This window comes from Leptidea sinapis, chromosome 42 (genome assembly GCF_905404315.1).
Source record: "Leptidea sinapis chromosome 42, ilLepSina1.1, whole genome shotgun sequence".
NCBI lineage: Eukaryota > Metazoa > Arthropoda > Insecta > Lepidoptera > Pieridae > Leptidea > Leptidea sinapis.
The window spans coordinates 3,303,940-3,329,735 of record NC_066306.1 but is presented as its reverse complement, the minus strand read 5'-3'; the positions used below and the strand labels follow the sequence as shown (position 1 = coordinate 3,329,735).

The following is a 25,796-nucleotide window of genomic DNA, read 5'->3' as shown; positions in this document are numbered from 1 at the left end:
CTCAAGTTTTCCGAATGTCAGGCAGCCTTGCAAATAAACGCGGGAAACGTGATAAGCCAATTTTTTTTTTTCATTAATTCGTTCTTGCGAATAGGCTATAGCCAGGGGCCTTACTGCCTTGTGATAAGCCAATCATAAGCAAAATGTCTATTTGTAAACATTTTACATGTTCTTGGTTATTCATAGACATAAATTTATTCTAAGTTTATTTGTATAATAAGGTCGTAGTTGTTTACTTTACGTCAATGGTGTAGGTACTAGTATCTAATATTCTGTCATACGATTTCGTAATCCAGTCCTTAGTAATAATAATAGCTTGTCTGAATTTTGTTTTTTAAAAGTATACAAATTGTATACAAAGAGTGCCGCAAGCTTGGGTGAGAGTAAAGAAAATTTGAAGGGTACCGTGGAAGGTGATCCATCATAAAATATATTTAAAACAGATTTATTACAGACCGGGTGATAGATTGCCTGACGGTATGACTTTGCGAGTGGTAATTAAGATTCGAAACGAAAGTTTGGACGGCAATTCCTGTACCTATCTGTGTGTCATTATACTTAAAAAAGATTTATTAAAATCTTTTTTAAAGTTATACTTCTATTCTATTCTTCCTACTATGGATCCTGTGGAAGGTATCCCACAAGTTCGCCAATGTCACGTTAAGGTAGACCACCAAGCTTAGAGTATTCTGTAACTAATTGTAATGGTAGTGATCGGTGCTTAAGATTGAAACAAGTTTTATTTTCTTATACCTAAAACAAATATACATGCTATTAGGACTATAAGGGACACAAATATAATTACTTAAATTATTTAATATAAGTACTGAGTGCTATTCGGACAGGGTATTCATTATTTAATAATTAATTGTCGAAGTCATCTTTGCATGATTTTTACTAAAAGTTTCTTTCTAAAACTTAGAGTAGCATGAGGAATGAATCATTTAAATGATTTTTGCTTCGTTAGGCAAAAGTAATATAACTTCTTGTGTGCATACATAAAACACACTTTTTTGTGGAAGAAGACGACAAACGAGCATACGGCACCGTTTTGAGGTAGACAGAAAGGCTACAGGTTGTTTTTGACTGACATAAAAATAATGAAAGAAATGCGGAAACCTCTCAACGAACAGAAATTATCTATTTATTAACATGCGGCCACTGAGTATACAAGTAGAACGTTCTAACACATTCATTGCCCATCGTTAATTATAATCGGATCGAAACACTTAAGAAATTAATTTTAAATTAGTTAACCTTATGTAAGTTTTTAAGATTTATTTTTTTATACCACGTTACTTTTAGTTTCCTACCAGTAAAAAGTTTTGCTTTTAATTTATATATAAATATTTTTCGTGACGTCACAAAATGGCCCCACGGAAGACCAGCGTTGGTTTTCAAACGAGCAACATGCTGAGTTGGGACCATTTTTTTTGAATCGTATATAATAGAAATGTTTCAGTCTTTTTCTTTTTTTGCTTGTTTATCAATCTTAAGTTTATATTTATTTTTTATGTTATGTCTTTGTATACTACTTACTTATACGTTTCAAAATAAAAAAAAATCTTTCTTTTACTTATACATGAACATTATTTAATGTACAGTATCCTCGGACCATGGATTAGCAAGACTTTCTTCAACAACAATAAATGGATAAGCATTTTGCAAGTCAGTTATTGGAATAGTACTTTGTTGAAGATCAATATCCGCTTTTCGGTTGAGTATCGTGATTGATATTTCGTAATGTTTATAAACCCCTCCAAGCCCCCTTTCGAGCCTCACGTGATTAACGGACAGCCCCTTATCAAACCTTAAGGCGAAGAGTAAGCAGAAAACACGCAAACATTGTGTTTTTAGACAAGTTTTGTGGTGAAAGTATAGCATTTCGAGCTATGAACACTACTTAATCCTGTTACACATATCCTTAAGTCTTATTTGTAGGTTGCTAATGGTTGCTGTTGGTTATAGATAACACTGCCGAGCCTTTTTGAACTACCACTTTTCTTTAAAGTTAAACAGTTAGTTTTTTGGCATGGCGTGACGCATTTTTTTGGTATTTCTCTCAGAAAAGATATTATTATAGTTTGTACTTTTTTGTGTAGGTTCATTTATTCAGATTAGTAACGAGGATTGTAAGCATTTAAACAGTTTTTCACACAAGAATTTTGAAAATATTGGCTTTGTTACATTGATGGCGGGCCGGCAGCCGTGAACTCATTCGCTCAAGGTCGCTGGCATTTAGTGTCGCCTTAAGAATACAATTCAATTAATTAATAAGCGTCGGTGACGCAATAGATAGCAACGTTGACTCTCACAATGGAACCCCCGGTTCGATCCTCGCCCGCCATGTACCAATGTATTTTCGATTTTCTAATTCATACGAACGATTATTTGACGCTTTCTTTTTTTTATGGAATCACAGGCTAAACGAGCGTACGAGTCACCTGGTGTCAAGTGATCACCGCCACCCACATTCTCTTGCAACACCTGAGAAATCACAAGAGCGTTGCGGGCCTTTAAGGAAGGTGTACGCACTTTTTTTGAAGGTACCCATGTCGTATCGTCCCGGAAACACTGCACAAGGAAGCTCATTCCGCAGCTTTGTAGTACGAGGAAGAAAGCTCCTTGAAAACCGCACTGTGGAGGACCGCCACACATCCAGATGATGGGGATGATATCCTAACTTGTGGCGTGTCGTGCGAAGGTGGAATTGGTGGAAGTGGCTTTATATAGTTGGTAACGCTCTTGTGATTCCTCTGGTGCTGTAAGCTCGTTTGTCCTCCAAACAAAAAAAGTTAATAAACCTTTTTTTTTTCAGTATAATGACACACACATTCTAAGCTAACACTCACCTAAGATTTACTTATATAAAGTCTCAGCAAAGTAAGTACGCTCTGTAGATCTCAACCTAACTCTGCTTAAGGTAAATCACCAGAGTGATTTGTTGAGGCCTGTGAAATATTGTTTCATTTCCAAATCTACCATTTGTTGACCACAGCAATTTACAGTGAAGGTGATCCGAATTCAAACAAAAATGTACTGTTACTAGTCGTCATTCAAAGAAAGTGACCACAAGTATGTCAGCCGACCGACTGCTTTCTCCTTTTTCATAAAAAAAAATAAATTCAAATCGAGATATTGTCTTTGAAGAGGTATCGTAATTGACTCGGATTCAATCTAACAAAATGTTATTGATGGCCGATCTCGTTTCGTTCAAACTACTTTTACCGAGAGATCGACAATAGTTTGCTTGCAACAAAGAGAATAAATAGATCAATATTTATAGCTTCAACGTATCCACGATAAATAAACAGTTACTCATTGTAACTTTCTTGTTTTATGACGGGATGTTATGTTATAATGTAATACAAGTGCTGACCCGGCAAACGTTGTTTTGCCATATATATTACGTACCCTCATACAGCTCATTGTATGAATTGTCATATGTAATGAAATGTCATTGACCAAATTATTTGTATTGCCCACGTCATTGTGTATTGCACATATATAGGCAATTCTAAGTCATACAAATGATTTAAGGCGACACTAAATGCCAGCGACCTTGAACGATAGGAGTTCACGGCTGCCGACCCGCCATCTGTGTAACAAAGCCAATATTTTCAAAATTCTTGCGTAGAAAGCAGTTTATATCCTTACAATCCTCGTTATTCACTACTAATCTGAATAAATGAACCTACACAAAAAAGTACAAGCTATAAGAATAACTTTTCTGAGAGAAGTACCAAAAAAATGCGTCACGCCATGCCAAAAAACTTGTTTAACTTCAAATAAAAGTGGTAGTTCAAAAAGGCTCGGCAGTGTTAACTATAACCAACAGCAAGCATTAGCAAATAAGACTTAAGGATATGTATAACAGGATTAAGTAGTGTTCATAGCTCGAAATGCTATACTTTCACCACAAAAATTGTCTAAAAACACCATGTTTGCGTGTTTTCTGCTTACTCTTAATCTGGCACGAGACTAAGACTGAGACTCGTGTAGAGGCGAAACACGTGTCGAATTGTTTTAAAAACAAATATTGGCGGAATTAACACTAAAGAAAACTTAAATCATTTGTATAATTATGGATTTCCGCAAAGTAACACCTAATTCAATAAATTCTAAGTCACTCTAAAGTAATCACCAACATATCATATACCCACTAAAATCATTTTTGAAATACGGTGCTTATTAAAGTATCAATCCAATCGGTTCAGTAGTTTTCGCAGTATAGCTGAAGGTAAAATCTGGCTTTCCATTTGTTAGTATCGATAAGGTCTTGGAAAAGCTTGCCTAGGCCGCTCTTCGCAGTTAATCCGCTTCTGGATGTAGCATACTGCGATAGACACAACGTCGATCACTGACCCCGTCACTTAGATACTTAAATATACGCAATGCCTCATGTGCATGAACTTACATTGACACCGACACGCCTCAAACCGGAACACGACAACATAAGCACCGCTATTATGCAGCAGAAATAAGTGTGGTGGTACTGCCACGACAGAACTAACTACAGTTACATCTATATATATAAAAATGAATTGCTGTTCGTTAGTCTCGCTAAAACTCGAGAACGGCTGGACCGATTTGGCTAATTTTGGTCTTGAATTATTTGTGGAAGTCCAGAGAAGGTTTGAAAGGTGAATAAATAGGAAAATGCTGCTAAATTAAATAAAAACAACAAATTTGTTTTTCCTTTGATCTGTTCATACATAATTTCTATGAGAGAATTTATTGACGCACGGTTTGACAGTTCTACTGTGAAACAATTTCATTACGACAGCAGGGTGCATATTTTACGAAGTAATTTATGATGTTATTATTAACAAATTCATGTAAAAACATTATTTTATTTATTATATACAGAACAACGTCTGTCGGGTCAGCTAGTTTTAAATAAAATATCTTACAATAGATTATAAGGCTTATAATTCTTTTAAGATGTGCTCGTTTGCGCCCATAGATCGTAGACCATATGCGAAATGTCAAATGTCAAACGTCATGTGAAAACTGTCAATGGTAAAAAGATTTATAGTTTTTTAACCTATTTACGTTATGTAATACTGTTTGTAACAAAATAAAATAAAATCGTACGTCACCATACGTCGTATTTTTAAATATAGTTATAGTGAGAGTTTGCTTATAATATACCTACGTCTAGATAGAGCCTCTTATTGTTTAGGAATGCATTATAACAGGCCAGGTTTATTACTTTAGTGTGCATGACAGCTACGTCTAACAATCACAATACGTTAGTAACTTGGTTTAAGTGTGCGTGCGTTGCTGATAATAGAGGTTAACTGTTCACCCCTATTCTTTTCGACGTGTTCACAGCTGTCACAGTCTGTCTAGACGGATATACTATCTAAGATATTTTGTATTATTCGTCTATGGTGGCTTCTTAACCCAGGATTCCCTGGATGGGTTCCACAGAGGCACCTTATTCTGCCGCCAAACAGTTGTGTGGAAGCACTATTGTTGTGTTTCGATTTGAAGGACGCCGTAGCTAGAGATAATTACTGGGCTCATGGTACTTAAGAGCGGCCAACCCGACATATTTTTCAAACAAACACTTTTGCGTGATTATTGGGTCTTTACACACTTTTCTTGAAAAAAAAATCTGACAGGTATCTTCTGCATTGTATTTAGGTTTCTATTAAAGCAGAAAATTCAAATTTCAAAAACAAATTCTTCTGAACTTTTTTGCACAAATTTTACCTAAACTTTGACCGTTCATAATCTTAATATATATAATCCCAGTATCGTGATGTTTGTATCCAGTGATTTCCTAAACTAATAAATGGATTTTAATGAGGATTACTTCATGGAGTGCAGTTTAGTCCAACTTCAGAGATTGGATAGTTTTTATTTGACCTATAGTTTTTTTTATTTCCAACATTTGTTTTGTATGGACATATTTTCTATGAGAGAATTTATTGACGGACGGTTTGACAGTTCTGCTGTGAAACAATTTCATTATAACAACAGGGAGCATATTTTTAGAAATTATTTTCGATGTTATGCAAATGTTATGAAACATTATCATAAAAACAGTATTTTATTTAAGATGTTTTGCCATAGAAATTATTTTTAGAGTTAGACCGTTTCTTGGACATTGCAACATTAATTTTTTTTTTCTAAAATTAAAGAATTTTTCCAAAATAAACGTAGCCTAAGTTACTCCTTATTACATCAGCTACCTCCCAATAAAATTACCGTCAAAATCGGTCGAGCCATTTCAGAGATTAGCCAGAACAAACAGACTGACAGACAGTCAGACAAAAATTGTAAAAAATGTTATTTTGGTGTATACCGTATATATTATATTAAAAACGGTTCTTTACATATTACATACAGACACTCCAATTGTATTTATATGTATGATAGATATAGATGTAGGAACAGAACAACCTCGTGCATGAGTTTAAGTATAGAGATATGATTTACAATTACACTTATATTTTTAAAAGTACACCTCTTGATTTTAGAGCATGAATAAAATCTAAACTCGAGTTGTCTTTCATTGCTAGACTAATAAAATTCACAGTTCGACGTTCTACAGAAAAAGTCGAGACAATCGTAAACTTCAGTAATGTAATGAAATAGTACTTTAGGTTTTTGACCTTTTAAAGTTCGTTGCTCGAATAACGTGCATACATATCTTATATCTTTAAACGAGCAATTCTTGTATATAATAATAATAATATTGACACACTTTTATATTAGGTATATATAGCCTGTTTTATGGGTTGCAAGACAACGATATATCTAATACAATTTACTTACTTAAACATACATAAATACATATACACATACATAAATATATATATATACATCCATGACTCGGAAACAAACATCCATTTTCATCATATAAGTGATGAAAGACTTCCAAGATTCGAACCCGGGACCTCTACCTTAGTAGGTAGGATCGCTAATATATATATTATAATATCTGAATCTTGGAAACGGCTCCAACGATTATAATGAAATTTAGTACACAGGTAGTTTCAGGGGCGAATAAATCGATTTAGATAGGTTTCAGTTTTAAAAAATGTAGTGTTATCCGTGTTTTAATGAGAAACTGCTACAATAACATTAGAATACAAAGGTAAATTTTGCCACTATATACAAGACTATAATAGCTCAGATGGGACATTGGGTGATCCGGAAAACAGAAGACCCCGGTTCGAATCCAGATGTCCTATTACTTGTTTTTTGTTCAAGTTTTGTACCTTCTTAAAAATTCGAGCAAGTCTCGGTCGTCCAGGTACTATTAATAAAATCGTAGAATTTCCGTTTTTATACGTTGTAAATTTTAGCGAATTAATAACTGAAAAATGGAGACATAGGTAACGGAACTAAATTATAAAAGATACATGAATAAAGTGACTTCCCCTTAACATCGACATTGTTATATAAGTAGGGCAACGTAGGTAACAGAATATAACAAACAATTTTTTAAAATTGGAATTGAAATTTTTAACACATATCGCGTTAGTGAGTGGCTCACTGGAGTCAAAATCGAATTACCGAGAAATATGAAGGTATTTTCGAGCACCATTTTGTATTTTCACAAAATATAAACGAAAATGAGGAACTCACGGGCATTTGAGGAATTCCAACTTGTCAAGGAGTGACGGGTGTAGTGAGACTTGATTGGGATTGTATTGAGATATGTATATTTAATAAGTACAAATTAACCAGACATTAAATTCAATTGACAAAGAACATAGCCGTAAAAGCCTTAAACCGTACAAATTTTATTTATACTAAAATTTATAGATAATGTTGTCTACTAAATTACCTTAGAGTTAAATTTTACTCAACGCCACGGTCCGATACATCATTTATAAATCTTGGTATATTTGTTCAACTCTCGTCTTGTAGCTCCAGAGGCGTGGATTCAATTAAAAAAATTGTATATATCAGTAATGAGGAAAATCACTCAAAGATATCACATAACTTTAACTATATTTTTATTCTAACTGTACGTATATATATAAATAGGAACTAAAGAACTACATTTTATAACATTTTAAAGTAAATTTATTGAAGTAGGCGTTACTTTGCGGAAATCCATAATTAGACTCGCCAAAATCTGGCACGAGACACGAGACCTCGTCTCGTCACAACACGTCCTAAGGATGCCTCGTGTAGAGGCGAAACACGTGTCGACGCCGACCCGCCATCTTTGTAACAAAGCCAATATTTTCAAAATTCTTGCGTAGAAAACAGTTTATATCCTTACAATCCTCGTTATTCACTACTAATCTGAATAAATTAACCTACACAAAAAAGTACAAGCTATAAGAATAACTTTTCTGAGTACCAAAAAAATGCGTCACGCCATGCCAAAAAACTTGTTTAATTTCAAATAAAAGTGGTAGTTCAAAAAGGCTCGGCAGTGTTAACTATAACCAACGGCAAGCATTAGCAACCTACAAATAAGACTTAAGGATATGTGTAACAGGATTCAATAGTGTTCATAGCTCGAAACGCTATACTTTCACCACAAAACTTGTCTAAAAACATCATGTTTGCGTGTTTTCTGCTTACTCTTAATCTGGCACGAGGCTAAGACTAAGACTTTTGGCGAGACAGCGCGTCCTGGGGATGCCTCGTGTAGAGGCGCAACACGTGTCGAATTTTTTAAACTTTAAAGATAAATATTGGCGGAATTAACACTAAAAAAAACTCAAATCATTTGTACATTTTAAAGTATTTCTTACCACTTGCTTCGTGCATAGAACTAGTTCAGTTATACAGTTTTATATCTCATTATATCGTTGCCATAAAAATAGCGATCTGGTTGTTATAATTCGAGGTCACACTTAGCCCTTAGCTATGCACCTGTGTTTACAATAGACAATGTTTCAATTCATTCATCATTTCCATTAATATAATATTGTTAATAATTGTTAGATTGGACTATTGGATAATAATAATAGCATCGAGGGTAATATATAATAGAACTAGCTGACCCGAAAGACGTTGTTCTGTAGATAATAAAAAAAATACTGTTTTATAGGAATTTGCCAATAATATTTCAAAACATCAAGAATTATTCCCTAAAAAATGCTCCCTGTTGTTATAGTAAAATTGTATCACAGCGGAACTGTCAAACCATGCGCCACTAAATTCTCTCATAGAAAACATGTCCATACAAAATAAATAATAAAAATAAAAATAATTAGGGGTCCCAAATCAAAATAAACACTATGCTATCTCTCAAGTTGGACCAAAATGCACTCCATGAAGTAATCTCCATTAAAATCCGTTCATTAGTTTAGGAGTCCATCGCGGACATACAACGTGTCACGTAATTTATATATATTAAGATAAAAAGTTAAGGGTTAATGTATTATACACTTCTATAACAAAGTCCCAACCACTGTTCTGGCATTATCTATAAATAAATTTAAATGTTTTAATTAAAATGGCTCTGTTGTAAATCCTACTACTCTACAGCTGAATATCTATTTGATCGGACAGTCTGTGACTAGAGTATGGTTATTTTATAGCAATACCAATGACAGTACAATATTGTGTATTTAATTAAAAAGAGCGCAAAAAAATAATGCTGAAAGCATTTCTTGTGCCGATTCTTCTCTCTCAGAGCGTCATTTGTTTCCGAAGCGGTGGTCGTGTTAGAAATGATATCAAAGAGAATTCTACAGGGATCAATTTTCAGAAAATAAATGCCTTTATTTGATTTATATTGTTTATATCTTACTTAAAAATATAGATTATTTTTAAATATAAATCAAATCAAATAAAAATAACTTTATTCATGTTGGTCACGGAAATGACTCTTATGAATGTCAAAAAAATATTTTTCTCATTGAATCTACAGCTACTTCGTAATGGGTTGAGCTAATGAGAAGAAGTAGCAAGAAACTCATTGCCACTCTTTTATATCGAGGTTCAATTCCCGATTTATACATATGCTTAAGTGTATATTTGTATGTGATATATATCGTAATATATCGTTCTCTGGCACCCATAGTACAGTCTATCCTTAAAATGCCATATTTTGGCTTCAATAATTTGTGTGATAGTGTATCAGTTATTATTCATTAAAAACTACTCCAGAATGTTTTAATTTTGAGAATCTTTAATAATATTAATGCACTTAGAGTACTGCTAGGGTGCCCGTGACGTTCCAGTGCATCAGTGATGGCGCGGAGACGTTGATTCGCTGACATAATAAGAAGAAACATAATTTGAATTTACCGACATAATGTGAGCTTATAGACGCATGTTGGTCATTAGTTGGACTCGCAAGATCAAGAATGTGAATCAAAATCAAAAACGCGAACTCAGGCAAACCATCAAGATGAGGAAAGTCGCATATTTGGGGCACGTGCTAAGGCACGAGAGGTACAAACTCCTACAACTTATCATGATGAGAAAAGTTGCCGGAAGAAGAGGCGTAGGTCGCAGAAAAAAGTGTTAGCTGCGCAACATCTGAGAGTGGACAGGAATCGCGAGCACGGTAGAACTATTTCACCTTGCGATGGATAAAAAGTTAAAATTACAGAGCTGACTGCCAATCTTCGCTAGTCAGCGAGACACACGAAGAAGAAGAATAAGAAAAAAAGGGCATCTCTGCTCACTCGAGTCCACGGCAGCTTCAATACTCTCCTGAGAGTCTTTGCAGATCGGTGAGAGTCCCCCTTTTGCAACGGTGGATGTGGCTTCACAGCAATATAAAAAACTTACCTTTAAACTTAAACCTACTCACATTAGTTTAAAGTAAAACATTACTAACAAAGATATGAATCTTATCCGTACTAAATGTTTTATTATGTTTATTATAGAAGAGAATTTTGTTTAATTTTTAAACAGGCTAAATATTAAATCGGGAAAACTATTGCTCTTATAAATGTATCTCTATATCTATCTAGAATATTGTTGTCATTCACATTTTTTTTCTGGCTGTACTAAAATAACATTTTAAAAAGTGAGACGAAACAGGAATAAAAATCAACGTGGTACGAAACAGGAATATGAGACGAAAACCCGGGGCGAAACAGGAACAAATCTAAATTACCGAGTCCAATGTTCACTGTAAATAGTACGTACTTATATTTTTAAGTGGTGCTACGATACTTATATAGCCAAACATTAAAATATTTTATTTAGGTATCTGGATAAATAATAAACAAAAAAGGTTTTAAGGTGGTTTGGTCTTGTGTGAAAGTATTGAGAGAAAGATTTACTGTGCAGCCAGAGAGTGATTTGGATGTCAGCAATGTTGACAAAGATTGATCGTGTATTCCACGGTAATAACATGGGAATGGATTGAAATATTTTTTATAGATTATTTATCGATAGATGGAGTCAAAAACAATATAGTGGCACCTGTAATTATGCGACGAATTATTAAACTATTATGATAGTCGTTAATAGATACTTATATGGTTATTTTTTTATTGCAATAAGGGACGAGAAGTGCAGGACGTTCAGCTGATGGTAATTGATACGCCCTGCCAGTTACAACATCAGTTTTCTTGAAAAACGCATAAATTCTGAGCGGCACTACAGTTACGCTCATCTCTATATGTATCCCTAAGTCTCATTTGCCCAGTAATTTCACTAGCTACGGCGCCCTTCAGCCCGAAACACCATAATGATTTAACATTATTGCTTCGCGGTAGAAATAGGCGCCGTTGTGGTACTCATAATCTGCCTCTTACGACACCCTTGGGCCTGGGACTTCGCTATTCTTTAAATGCCCTGGGGAAGCACAAGGCAATCTATGTTAATATTATAAAGAAATGTAGTTTGGATCTACTGAACGGATTCTAAAAATTACCAGTAGAAAGTTGACGAGCGCAATTGTAGGCGACACTGCATCGTCTCGTCCCTTATTGTCATAAAGAAAAGGTTAAAGAATCTATGCTGGTGATTAAAAATTTTCCACCAGTGTTTGATCCGTAGCCAACTATCCAAAAAGCGTGTCAAAGAAACGTTTTGAGCTTAAAAGAAACTTGCGTGTGCTACAGTAATCTATTAAATATCAGTATAATATAGTCCAACACACATTTAGCATATCGCGCTGTTGGAACTTGGAACCGGCTCACCACGGTCGGTTGTTGAACTGAAGATCCTCAGCCAAGTGCAAGGCGAACATCTCAACAACGTAACATGATTACGATAACAAGATCGCATAGACCCGTTTGTAATTTTACTTGTTTCATCGGCTTAAAATAGCTGTTCAGCGAATGCTTACTGACTGATCCCTGCTTCAACATGAACATATTACCTTTGAATATATCAGCAGGCCTAGCAAGTGACAAACGCTTTGTATCGATTGACTTTCTACAAACGCCAACGATTCGGCGTCACGGACTAGTAAAAAAAGAAGGACTCCGCGCCGTGATATTAGCAAGTGAAGCACCTTTATGCTAGTGTGTGTGCGGTTACAGGGTATACCAGTTACACAATTGTTTCTCCCTTAAATAATCATATATCCACAAATACTTTTATATTAGATATTGTTTTGACACTTTTTCCCAACGCACGACGGCATTTTTAAAATATTTTATTGCGACGCAAACTGATCTGTCACAGACGATGGAAAATCTAATGGCGGCCGATCGGCTTGTATTAGTGTAAGTGTAGGCATGGGGCTATGTATTTACACGTTTACGGGCTTGTTTTGGTGCCTCACTGTTATGTAAGGTGACACGGAATCCTTATTTTTTTCTCGTCCGTGTTCGGCGTAAGCGATTGTAGAAAACGCTAACCTGGTAGCCAAGTTGACATGACTGCGTCAATCGCTCATTTTCAATATCTTTAGAAAACATCTGTATTTTAGTCTATGGTGAGCGTACTTTCAAACATCAAACCTAAAGTCATGTATGTGTTACCGGCAATCTGTATAATTCAGACATTGTATACAATACCTAGGCAATGTATATATATATATAAATATATATATATATATATATATATATAAATATATATATATATATATTATTATATATATATATATATATATATATATATATATATATATATATATATAATACCTGGGTTGTCCACGCAATGTATAAAATATTATGAATATCATTATCCATTACATACCTTATGCCAGTAAAAGAAAATTTACAACACTGCCCTAAAATTAAAATTAGATTTTTTACTATATTTTTATCAATATTTTTTAATTACACTTGTATAAAATCAATGTTCTTATAAGCTTCTATGTATTACAAGAGACTTGATCCTGCAGTCAAACTGTCCAAACAGTTTTTCGGGACTATGTTAACTTAAGATTCTTTCTGTAAATGATTAATAGTATAAATAAATAATAATAATAGGTAATAAATACAAGTCCTAGGGATTGTATAGACGATCCCCCTTATTCATAATGGTCCGCTAACTTTAAACAGCCGCTTAGGAGTGTTTTTTCTCATTCTGACTTAGGTCAATAGAAGAAGACAGAGTGAGAATTAGCAATGCTTTAAGTTAGCAGACTATTATGAATAAGGGGGGATAAATATTGTAGACGACATGTATAACCGAGTGGTTAGCGATCCTACCTACTAAGCTAGAGGTCCCGGGTTCGAATCCCGGTAGGTGCAAGCATTTATATGATGAATATGGATGTTTGTTTCCGAGTCATGGATGTTTAAATGTATTTATGAATGTTTATATGTATTTATGTATGGTTAGTGCCTTCTGAGGTAGAGGTCCCAGGTTCAAATCCTGGTAATTACAAACATTTATGTGATGAATATGGATGTTTGTTTCCGAGTCATAGACGTTTATATGTATTTATGTATGTTTAAGTAAGTATATTGTGTTAAATATATCGTTGTCTTGAACCCATAGTACAGGCTACGCCGAGAGTATATGTCTAGATAAAGCTGCTGGACAACCGATGAAAACAGGTCAGGTTTATTACTTTAGTGTGCGTGACAAGCTACGTCTTACACTCGCACACTTAAAATAGAGGTAAACAGTCAACCTCAATTTTTTTCGACGTCTTGTTACTGTTACGCTCTATTTTCAGCACACGCACGCACACTAAAACAAAGTGACATACAAATCCCGAGTATAAAACGTAGCTGTCATGCACACTGCAATAATAAACCTGGCCTGAGTGCCATAAGTTGCCTTATAGAGGCTCCATCTACATATAAATTATCTAAGCTGTACTAGAATAGAATAAGAATGAATTAGTATCGATGAATGACAAAAAAACGATGGTAGAACTGGTTCGGGCGGCCATTGAATATCCAAAAGAAACTCGCTTTAAATTATACCAAGTGACAGTAACAAGATAACAGCTAAGTGTAGCCCCACGTTTTACCCATACGTACTCAAAACACAAATAAATACAATGATAATCTATTGGGCTCTTGTTATTATTAATTTGGACTTGGCGCGGGAAAATAACAATGTTACTACTTAATTCATTAAGATCCGACGGATTTTGTTAATCAGAGCGCCAAGTGTGAGATTTTTTACCTATTCGATAAGTTAACTACGATCTGTATGGCGTCGAGAGAGCGCCATCTAGTGACACTAGAGGAAAATATCATAGCGCTCATGCGAATTACTGCAATTTAACAGACAGTTGCATTAGCCAATAAACAATTTAAAATTAAAGTAAATCATTAATATTGTCCATTTCTGTGCACCCTTCAGGACGAAACAGGCAAAACCAAGTTCATCATTCTATGTAGTCTATTATATCTAATAGTAAGCTAAAGTTGAAATTGAAAAATAAACTCTTGCCTTCTTGCCACAAACTATTACAAGCCTGTACCATTGGTGCAAGACAACGATAGATTTTATGCGGAATATACAACTAAACATACATAAATACATATAAACATCCATGACTTGACTCTTATAGGTATTTACAATTATTTTTATCAAAAACTAGCTGACCCGACAGACGTTGTTCTGCATATAATAAATAAAATAATGTTTTTATATGAATTTGTCAATAATATATCATAACATCAAAAATTACTTCGTAAAATATGCACCCTGCTGTTGTAATGAAATTGTTTCACAGCAGAATTGTCAAACCGTGCGTCAATAAATTCTCTCATAGAAATTATGTATGGACACACCAAAGGAAAAACAAATTTGTTGTTTTTATTTAATTTAGCAGCATTTTCCTATTTATTCAGGTTTTAAACCTTCTCTGGACTTCCACAAATAATTCAAGACCAAAATTAGCCAAATCGATCCAGCCGTTCTCGAGTTTTAGCGAGACTAACGAACAGCAATTCATTTATATATATATATATATATAGATAGATATGATAATCAACTATTTGTTTATTCTATTTGCAGACAAATAGTTATCTTTTGTTTGTAACCTGTTTAACGACACCTGATTAACCGTACAAATATTGGTCCCAAGAAAACCAGTTCACAGAGGAACCGTTCCAACGAAATATCTTAGAAGAATGTTGCGCAGACACAAAGTCTTGCTCTGTTATCTACGAAAAAGCCGTTAGAGATGACACCTGACCTCGCTAAATAAATCTTGACGAAACTCTCACATATGTGTTAGCGGCGTAAAACGTCTAATGATTTATTAGTAATAATTTTAAACGTTATTTAAAATAAATATACAAAAGTAAATCACAAAATTAAGGAACATCTAAGAGATATATCGATGATTTTAAACCTTATAATTGTATCCTAAGGGCCGTTCCCAATATACTATATACAGATAGAGATAAATTACTAACTTCTACTATCAGTAATTAGCTGTGAATAATCTGAAGTTGTCCCAATATACCCGATAAGTCATTCTTATCGCCTTATATTGGGACGCGTGAATTGCAATTTCCATACAAACTTTATATCGCTGGTAAGCTATACGTCGCGTCGTCCCATTGAAAGACAGCGTGCACGGATAAGGTGAGTTACCGCGGATAAGTTTATTGGGACAAAAAAGTCAACGATAGTTACGATTTTTATCTCATGTAAGAGATAGACTGAATATTGGGAACGGCCGTAAGAGGATTTGACGAGATATATGTCAGCTTAATGTGTTTACAAGCGCTACCAACGTCATGAACTGTCATAAGATATCCCAATAATTAATAATTTCACATACATTCATTTTACTACTGTTAATATTTAAATGCAATTTAATATAATTACACACAATAATTAGAAATAACTATAATATTATAAAATATTTAGATCTTTAGTTAACTCGATTCGTGTAAGTTGGCACTACAGCAGTGCCAACTGACAGTTGGTAGCATCATCACGGTAGACGGTCGTGCCCTATATCAGCCAGAGCGCTAAATTGAGTGGACATTACATATTGTGAATTCTTAGGGGTAACGCTGCCCAAATTGTATTAAATATCATAATAATTATTAGTGGAAACTGTAAAATACACATATTATTTCAATTTAAGTGCGTTAAAATTACCAATCCCTTGTACATATATATCCCACCAAAACAGTTTCATGTAAAATGCTGCAAAGACGAGACCATCCATGTAACTCGCACTGTCAAAAAGTTATCAGAACTCATGTAGAAGCCAAGCCAAGCTTTTAACTCTTTACACCCTATTGTAATTCCATAGACTGTAGCCAAAGCTCAAACCAAAACACATTATCAAACAACAAAAAAAGCAAAAAGACTTTTTTATGAATTTGCAAGATTACAATATAAAATACCATTTTCTCTTACTCCGGGAGGAAAGTGTCAACTCTCGTTCCACTGCGAAATTTTTATATAATATAATTTAATATTGACACACTTTTACACAAATTATCTTGCCCCAAATTAAGCCTAAGCCTGTGTTATGGGTTGCAAGACAACAATATATTTAATACAATATACTTACTTAAACATACATAAATACATATAAACATCCATGACTCAGAAACAAACATCAATATTCATCATAAAATGCTTGCACCTACCGGGATTCGAACCCGGGACCTCTAGCGATATATATCGATTAAATTTCATTCGATTTATATCGATGTATATATTGCACGCTTCACAGACAGAAGGTGGACAATAGAGACCACCAAATGGAAAGGACCACCAGGTAAAAGATGCACTGGTAGACCGAAGCAGAGATGGGCAGATGATATCGTATTATTATTATTATTACATGTATAGATTGCCTAATTTTACTATCTATACAAGTAACATGTTACGACAATACTTTTTACGATACAAGTGCCCTCACTAGCATAAGCCCGCGTAAGATTAGGACGGTATTTAAAATCTTATTCCTTTTTTAAAAATATTAAATACAACGTCATACAAATTAATCGATTTAAAAGAAATTTGAAACTTGCTAACGATTATACAAATGATTTAAGTTTTCTTTAGTGTTAATTCCGCCAATATTTGTTTTTAAACAATGAGACAAACAAACACGAGACTCAGTCTCGTGCCAGATTTTGGCGAGACAACACGTCCTGAGGATGCCTCGTGTAGAGGCGAAACACGTGCCGAATTGTTTAAAAACAAATATTGGCGGAATTAACACTAAAGAAAACTTAAATCATTTGTATAATTATGGATTTCCGCAAAGTAACGCCTACTTCAATAAATTTACTTGCTAACGATATCAAATTTTTTAATAAATAAATAAATTCATTTAAATACCTATCTGTCCTTTGTTCATTCAATTATTATTCATGCATCAAACGTGTGTTATGATTCTGCAACGAAACAATTAAGAAAATGGATACATACATAAATGTAATGCAGTTATGCCACACTGGTTAACACTTACCAATAAGCTTGGCTATATGTAGGAATATATGCATAGCTCTACTGATCCGATCCGACTGAATATTGAAATGTTTTATTGTGGAAAAGGAGGACAAACGAGCCTACTGGTCACCTGGTGTTAGTTAAATAATCACCGCCGCCTACATTCTCTAGCAACACCAGAAAAATCACAGGAGCGTGGTGGCCTTTTAGAAAAGTGTCCGCGCTTTTTTTGAAGGTACCCATGTCGTATCGTCTTTGATACACCGCACAAGCAAGCTCATTCGACAGTTTCGTCGTACGTGGAAAAAGGAATTAAGATATAAAATATACCTTTATTCAACTATTTAGTTGTTGTTTGGGTGTAAAGAGGGGATTTTGTCTGTATATGAAATATTCACAATTTTTTTTTTTTATGTCACGTTATTATGTGTCGGTAATGCAACAAAGCCAGTTCTACGTTTTACCAGTGGGAGCTCCTTTGCACAGGATGCCGGCTAGATTATGGGTACAACTACTGTTAATTACTGTGTTTCAGTCTGAAAGGAGCCGTAGCTAGTGAAATTACTGGGCAAATGAGACTTAACATCTTATGTCTCAAGGTGACGAGCGCAATTGTAGTGTCGCTCAGAATTTTTCTGGTTTTTCAAGAATCCTGCATCTGCATTGTAATGGACAGAGCGTATCAATCACCATCAGCGGAACGTCGTACTCGTCTCGTTCCTTATTATCATACAAAAAAACGTTTGCAGAGCTTTTTCACATTTGCCATTTTCTATACATAATCCTGATTCCTTACTATTGAAGTACTGAGCTAAAATAATTAAAATATTACATAAATACGCGGTGGCCATTAACGTTAACCATTTATATGTTAATTGAGAGTACATACGGAAGTGTTAACTATGAGTTATCAGCATCTGAGTAAGGCTTCCTGGGTTTTTATTCTTCTTTTTCATGGTTTGCAGGAGATGGCATCGCGTGCTGTAACGCATGTGAGCACGGCTCTGACGCGACCAATTACATCATTCCTACCCAGATAGACAGATTCCGTGAAACATAATTGGATTCACTCAATAATTTTTAACTGAGTCTTCTTAACTGTTTATGGAACACAGCTCTGCGATCTTTAGTACTAAAACTATTTGAAATATATGATCAAATGATTAACAGTTCGTAATCCTACCAACATTCTTAAGATAAGTATACTTAACGTTTTTTTATGACAGTAAGGGACTATTAGGACGTCCAGCTTATGGTAATTGATACGCCCTGCCCATTACAATGCAGTGCCGCTCAGGATTTTTGAGAAACCCAAACATTCTGAGCAACACTACAATAGCGCTCGTCACCTTGAGACATACGATGTTTAGTCTCATTTGCTCAGTAATTTAACTAGCTACGGCGCCCTACAGACCGAAACACAATAATACTTACACATTACTGCTTCACGGCAGAAATAAGCGCCGTTGTGGAACCCATAATCTAGCCGGCATCATGTGCAAAGAAGCCCACTGGTAAGAAGCTGATAAAAATCATCTGCATAATAATTAAGTACAGATATTCGTTATCTGCTAATTAGCGGACTCTGGATTCTTCATTGCAAAACTATAAAATTTTTCAATCTGAATACTTTATAAGATTGAAAGGCGTGTAATTGTGAATTTAAGAGGACCCTATAGGACTTTAAAAGAAAATTTAATTCTATGAGGTGCATACAATGAAAAAAATTGTTTTCAATACTAGTCTATAACCTGGAATATCTTACAGATTATGATTTACTTACATTAGACAAGTGTTAAATGAAAAGCTAAAAAACCGTACATTTAAATAGATTTCTTTATTCATCAGATGATTAATATACAGCTTAAATGGACCGCAGATATGAAAAAATCTATCTTAATATATTATCGACAGACGCTCTACCTACATAGTGATTCAATAGAGGTTTTTTTTACTACAAACTAAGAGATTTGGAACCTCCAATGAAAAGGATAAAAAAGCTTAAAGGCAGTAAAAGATATTTGATACAATTATTAATAATATTGGTGCTTCGATCTAGATAGGATAATCTTAACTCGCAATCGATGTTATAGTTCAACTGGGTAACGGTCGATGGTAGGTGAACGACTTAGCAACCCGCAATAGCCAGAGGCTGACCAAGTAATTAGAAAATTGTAACAATTTAACACTCCGGTCTTCTGTTAAAGGTTAATAACCTCTTGCTAATCGCTTTGTTATTGCTCATAGTCTCTGTGTGATTTTTAACTCTGATTTATGTCAGAGGAATAGATTATAGTACTGCGTCAAATTTTAATGCATATGTTATAATTCGAAATAGGATTATTTAACACCAGGAACAGATATAAACTTATAATGCCTATTACTCGGCTAAGTCGAGTTAGCAAGTCTTTTGTGGGGCGGTGTATATGCTTTTACAACAAGATCCCAGAAAATGTTCAAAACAAAAGTATTACGTTATTCAAAATAATTATTAAAAAACATTGGTATACCACAGATTGGGAATGGAGTGACCATCCGTAGGCTATTAAATTATAAGTTTAATTGTACAATATTACTTTGTAAACATATATTTTCGTTGAAAAACAGCGCGCTGAGTTTGTTGTGCCCATTCTTCTCAGAGTCAGTCTGAGGCATTCGTTATGGAATGGGTGGTAGTTTTTGACTTTCAATAAGTGATGTCACATCCTATTTAAAATAAAAATATTTGAATTTGAATTTATAAATAATTGACATAAATACGGCGTGATTAGTATACTTTAGTTATTTTCATAGTATTATGTCGTATGGTATATTGTTATGGGGCAGTGCAGCTGATATTAATACAGTCTTTGTGCTGCAGAAGAGGGCTGTTAGCGCTATAGGTCCTAAGCCTAGTTAGTTCTAGTCCCAGTTATTTTCCTTAATAATAATAAAAACTATCCCGTACGCTTTTTATGATGTATCTATTTTTCCAAACTCTAGCTATAATAAATACCAAATTCTTTGCTAATTGTGGATTGGTCAGTACAACTCACGACGAAGGAATTATTTCAGTAATTGGTATTAATTATAGTGCAATAATTATTATTTAACTAGCTGACCCGACAGACGTTGTTCTGTATAATAATATTTCATAACATCAAGAATTATTTTGTAAAAATATATGCTCCCTGTTGTTATAATGAAATTGTTTCACAGTACAACTGTCCAACCGTGTGTCAATAAATTCTCTGATAGAAAATATTTCCATACAAAACAAATATTGGAAATAATTAATAATTATGCGTCCCAAATCGCAATCCCAAATAAAAACTATCCTATCTCTCAAGTTGGACTAAACTGCACTCCATGAAGTAATCTCCATTAAAATCCGTTCATTAATTTAGGAGTTCACTGGAAAGAAACATAAGGACACTGCATTTATATATATTACTAGATGACCCAGCAAACGTTGTATTGGCATATAAAGTATTAAAAAAGAATTAATAGTTAAAATTTTTGTGGTATTAAAAATAGATGCAACCGATTCTCAGACCTACCAAATATATCGTACTTACGTACGTACGTAATTAAAGTATTCGATTGCCATCTTGCAACCCTATAGCGGTTTTCTGGATGGAACAGAATTATATAAAAATCGAGATACAAAAATAGTTGTAGATCGTAAAAGGGTGAAATTTTGAAGTTATATGTATTTTATAATGCTGAATCATAATAAAATAAAAATAAATTGTCAAAAAAATAAATAAAGGGGTGGTTTTAAAAAATATATTCATTTAACATTTACCCTTATCATTTAGGGGTATGACAAATAGATGTTGGCCAATTCTTTACAATGTAAAACATTTGAATGTTATCTATGACTCATTATCATATCAATTCTAGGAACTTTCTTTGAGTCAGCAAATACCAACACTTTTAATATACAAATTTACTGAGGTTACCGTTTGTTGACCACGTCTAACGGTTATTACACTGGGAAGCCCAAAGGTTTTAACATTCATTAGCAGTAGATGGTGGATTAGAAAAAATTTACGACGCTAACCAATCAATAAAAATAAATTTATATTAAAGAATAGTTTAACAAAACACGTGCTGTAATAGAAAACCAAAATAAAAAGTAGAAAATAATATTACTAAGTTTACATTTGAAAAAGTTTGATAAACAAATGAAAATGTACTGCAAAAAACCATGAGATGATATTAATTGCTATAGATATTTTATAACACATAGATAAAAGTGGAGTCATATTGAAAATATATTGAAAAGCACCTCATGCTTTTCAATAATAAAACACATTTTTTTGTTAATCACATTATACCTTTGAATAAAATACTTTTTAAAGGATTAAAACGCGTGTAATTGTATTTCTGTTTTTACATTAGTTTTTAGCCTAAAACTCAAAATTTATTTTAGTACCACTGAAACGTCGGGTTAGCTAAAAAATAATAAAAATGAATCAACACAGTTACAATTACACACGTTTTAATTTAAAAAAAATTCTATTTAAATGTGTAACACTCGCGTTAATCAAAGAGAATACAATATTAAAACCTTTTAGTGAAAATTATATTTTACTTTTAAAACAATTTATGGTTTGTAAAACGATGATAATTTCATACCAATGAATAATCGACTTTTTGGTGTGAAGATCCTGGCCTTTGGATTCAGATTCATTTTAAAAAAATGGGACAGACTATTTAAATTATTGGATTGACATCGCTCCTTGATTAGTGTGCTAAGTTGTAAGTTGTCACAGTCAATTTTGCTGAAATAAATTAAGAGTAAATGGGGTTTCGGTTTGAGTAGACTTAAAAGTCATGCTATGCCAATTTTACTCGGAAAAGCATATATTGTAATGGAGTAGGCACGGCATTTTATATTATTTATTTATTTTTTAAATACTTTTGTTAAGTATATTTTAATTGCTATTTAGTTTTAAGTTGTTCACTTAGTAATCTCTTATATATATTAATTGTGTCTAACAACTTTACAAGTTTATTTCATGAGTTTCTTATTGATTCTTCTCAACATAAAGCTCTTAGATAATTTATACGTCTAGATAGTCTCTTGCTGTTAACACAAGCCGGATAAAAACAAGCCAGGAATATTAGTTTAGTGTGCCTGACAAATTACGTCTTACACTCGCGATTTGTATGACACTTTGTGTTAGTGTGCGTGCATTGCTCAAAATAAAGACTAGTTCTAAACTCAATTTTTGTCGGTGTTTTCACAGCTGTCATAGTCCAAACGTATAAGTCATCTAAGATGAAACTAGACTAATTAAGAAGTTAAGTGGTTTAAAAAGTACTAGAATGAAAATATTTGTTTCTTTAAGTTGATTCAGCGAAAATCACCCGTGTAACTGCCCCATACTTAAGATGATTACAAAACAACCGATTTCTAGTAAATTTTATTAATAAATTTCAAATTGGAAATAATTCTTAATTATGCGTCCCAAATCGCAATCCCAAATAAAAACTATCCTATCTCTCAAGTTGGACGTATAAGTCATCTAAGATGAAACTTGACTAATTAAGAAGTTAAGTGGTTTTAAAAAGTACTAGAATGAAAATATTTGTTTCTTTAAGTTGATTCAGCGAAAATCACCCGTGTAACTGCCCCATACTTAAGATGATTACAAAACAACCGATTTCTAGTAAATTTTACTAATAAATTTCAAATAATTTCGATTAAATATGCAGCAATATACAATAGATTATTATTTATTACAAAAAATAATCGATCGTCATAATCATATGTTTGGAGAAAATTTTAAGTTTTGTATGCGTAAAAGCAGTTGAGGAATCGGAGCCTACAATCTTAATGCAGCCTTAAATAAGTACGTACTGCTGGCTTCAGTTAAATTATACACCATGCTATCAGATACTAAAAGTAATTTCTCTGGTATGAACAACAACCGTTTACTGGTAAAATAATATTTATTAAACGTTTTTATAAGAGAAAAAGAATTTACCTGACTGTAGGTGATACGCCCTGTCCACTAAAACACATCTCAGTGTTCTTGAAAAACCAGAAAAGTAATTCGATACCACGGTTCCATAAAATAAATAAAACAATAAAACGAAACGAAGAAAAGACGCCAAACAGATAAATTATATTTAAAATAGAAGATTTTTTTATGAATTTACGGCATCGGTTCAATATTTTATACTACTCGCTAAGCCCGACTGTTATTTTTATAACTGCAGTGTTTAGTAATAACTTAACCCGGCTATGATTATATTATGCAAAACCCGGCTGTAATTAATAACTTAACCTGGTTGTGATTGTAAGCCAAATTCGGCCGTTATTACTAACTTAACCCGGTTGTGATTGTAAGCGAAATTCGGCCGTCATTACTAACTTAACCCGGTTGTGATTGTAAGCCAAATCCGGCCGTTTTTACTAACTTAACCCGGTTGTGATTGTAAGCCAAATCCGGCCGTTTTTACTAACTTAACCCGGTTGTGATTGTAAGCCAAACCCGGCGGTTTTTACTAACTTAACCCGGTTGTGATTGTAAGCCAAATTCAGCTGTTGTTACTAACTTAACCCGGTTGTGGTTGTAAGCTAAATTCGGCTGTTATTACTTACTTTACCCGCTTGTGGTTGTGAGCCTAATTCGGCTGTTATTACTAACTTAACCCGGTTGTGGTTGTAAGCTAAATTCGGCTGTTATTACTAACTTAATCCGCTTGTGGTTGTAAGCCTAATTCGGCTGTTATTACTAACTTAACCCGGTTGTAGTTGTTAGCTAAATTCGGTTGTAATTATTAGCGAACCCCGGCTGTTGTTACCAAATTAATCCAGCTGTGATTACTACCTTAATTCGTTTTTAATTATTAGACAACCTCAGCTGTTTTTATTCACTTAACCCGGCTGTTATTACAAACCAAGCCCTGGCTATATTATTAGCTTAACCCAGTGTGTTATTATAAGCAAAACCCGGCAGCTAGCTTAAGCCCGCTTAGAGTTGTCCTTTTGCATCTCACGAACTTTGAAACTATTTTGTTTATGGTAAATTGCCCGACAGAATGAATAATAAAACATTCCAACCGTCCAAAAATATATGCATTTGACCTTAGGCTTATAATCTCTAGCTTTATGATAAAGAATTGTGTATTCATCTTAGAGCCCTACTGGCCTTTGTAAGTTGATATCTGTGCATAAAGATGAAACCAGTGTCAACTCCTGTATTGATCATTTTCCTTAAGCATCTAAGGCTGAGGTCTATAGAGCGTATTCAGACTTTGCTCAGACTTTACTTACATAAAACTTTGCTGAGTGTGATAAAACGCAAAATTGATTTTTCCATTGGACTGTCTTAGCTTAAGTTTAGCATCATTTCATCTGTCAAATCACTTTTCCTTATGAAAATAAGGGACGAGATGAGTGAGGCGTTCAGCTGATGGTATCACTATACGCCCTTCCCATTAGAATGGATTATTGGAAAACCCTAAAATTCCGAGTGACACTACAATTGCGCTCGTCACCTTGAGACATAAGATGTCAAGTCTCATTTGCCCAGTAATTTTACTAGCTGCGGCGCTCTTCAGACCGAAACATAGTAATGTTTATACTGCCTCACGGCAGAAATAGGCGCCGTTGTAGTACCCATAATCTAGCGGGCAGCCTGTGCAAAGGAGCCTCCCACTGGTAAATATGTCTGCGGTATTAGTATATTAATAGAGATCACAAACCTGTGGACGCAAGGTCGAGTGTCTTGAGTAGAAATCATGTTGGTAGAAGTTGGTGGGTGACAATGGTGGACGATACTTCTTATGGCCGTAGTTCAACGTGTCCATTGTATGCATCCTGACTCCGCAGGGCTCGAGAGTAGCACTGGCCTGGCTTTACTGTCCACACCCTGTGGCGTCACATACTTGTCGCGTCTGGAACAATTGAATGCTTGCTTGAGTTTAAAATTTTTAGGATACCGTAGACAAATGGCAAAAAACGGAACCCATATAGATTCATCATGTCTGTCCGTATGTTACAGCCACTTTTTTTCGAAACTATAAGAACTATACTGTTGGTAAGAAGATGCATTCTGTGA

The 25,796-nt window shown here is 34.1% G+C and overlaps 1 protein-coding gene across 3 annotated transcripts in view; it reads right to left on the bottom strand.

The window, feature by feature from the left end:
* The window catches only part of LOC126976741 (uncharacterized), a 92,733-nt gene that overhangs the window by 44,517 nt on the left and 22,420 nt on the right, over positions 1-25,796 (bottom strand). For all 3 annotated transcript variants that reach the window (XM_050825299.1, XM_050825297.1, XM_050825298.1), the window contains exon 2: positions 25,441-25,632. In XM_050825299.1, coding sequence (XP_050681256.1) covers positions 25,441-25,554 — 114 coding nt within the window. In that variant the 5' untranslated portion in view covers positions 25,555-25,632. The remainder of the gene's footprint in view (positions 1-25,440; positions 25,633-25,796) is intronic.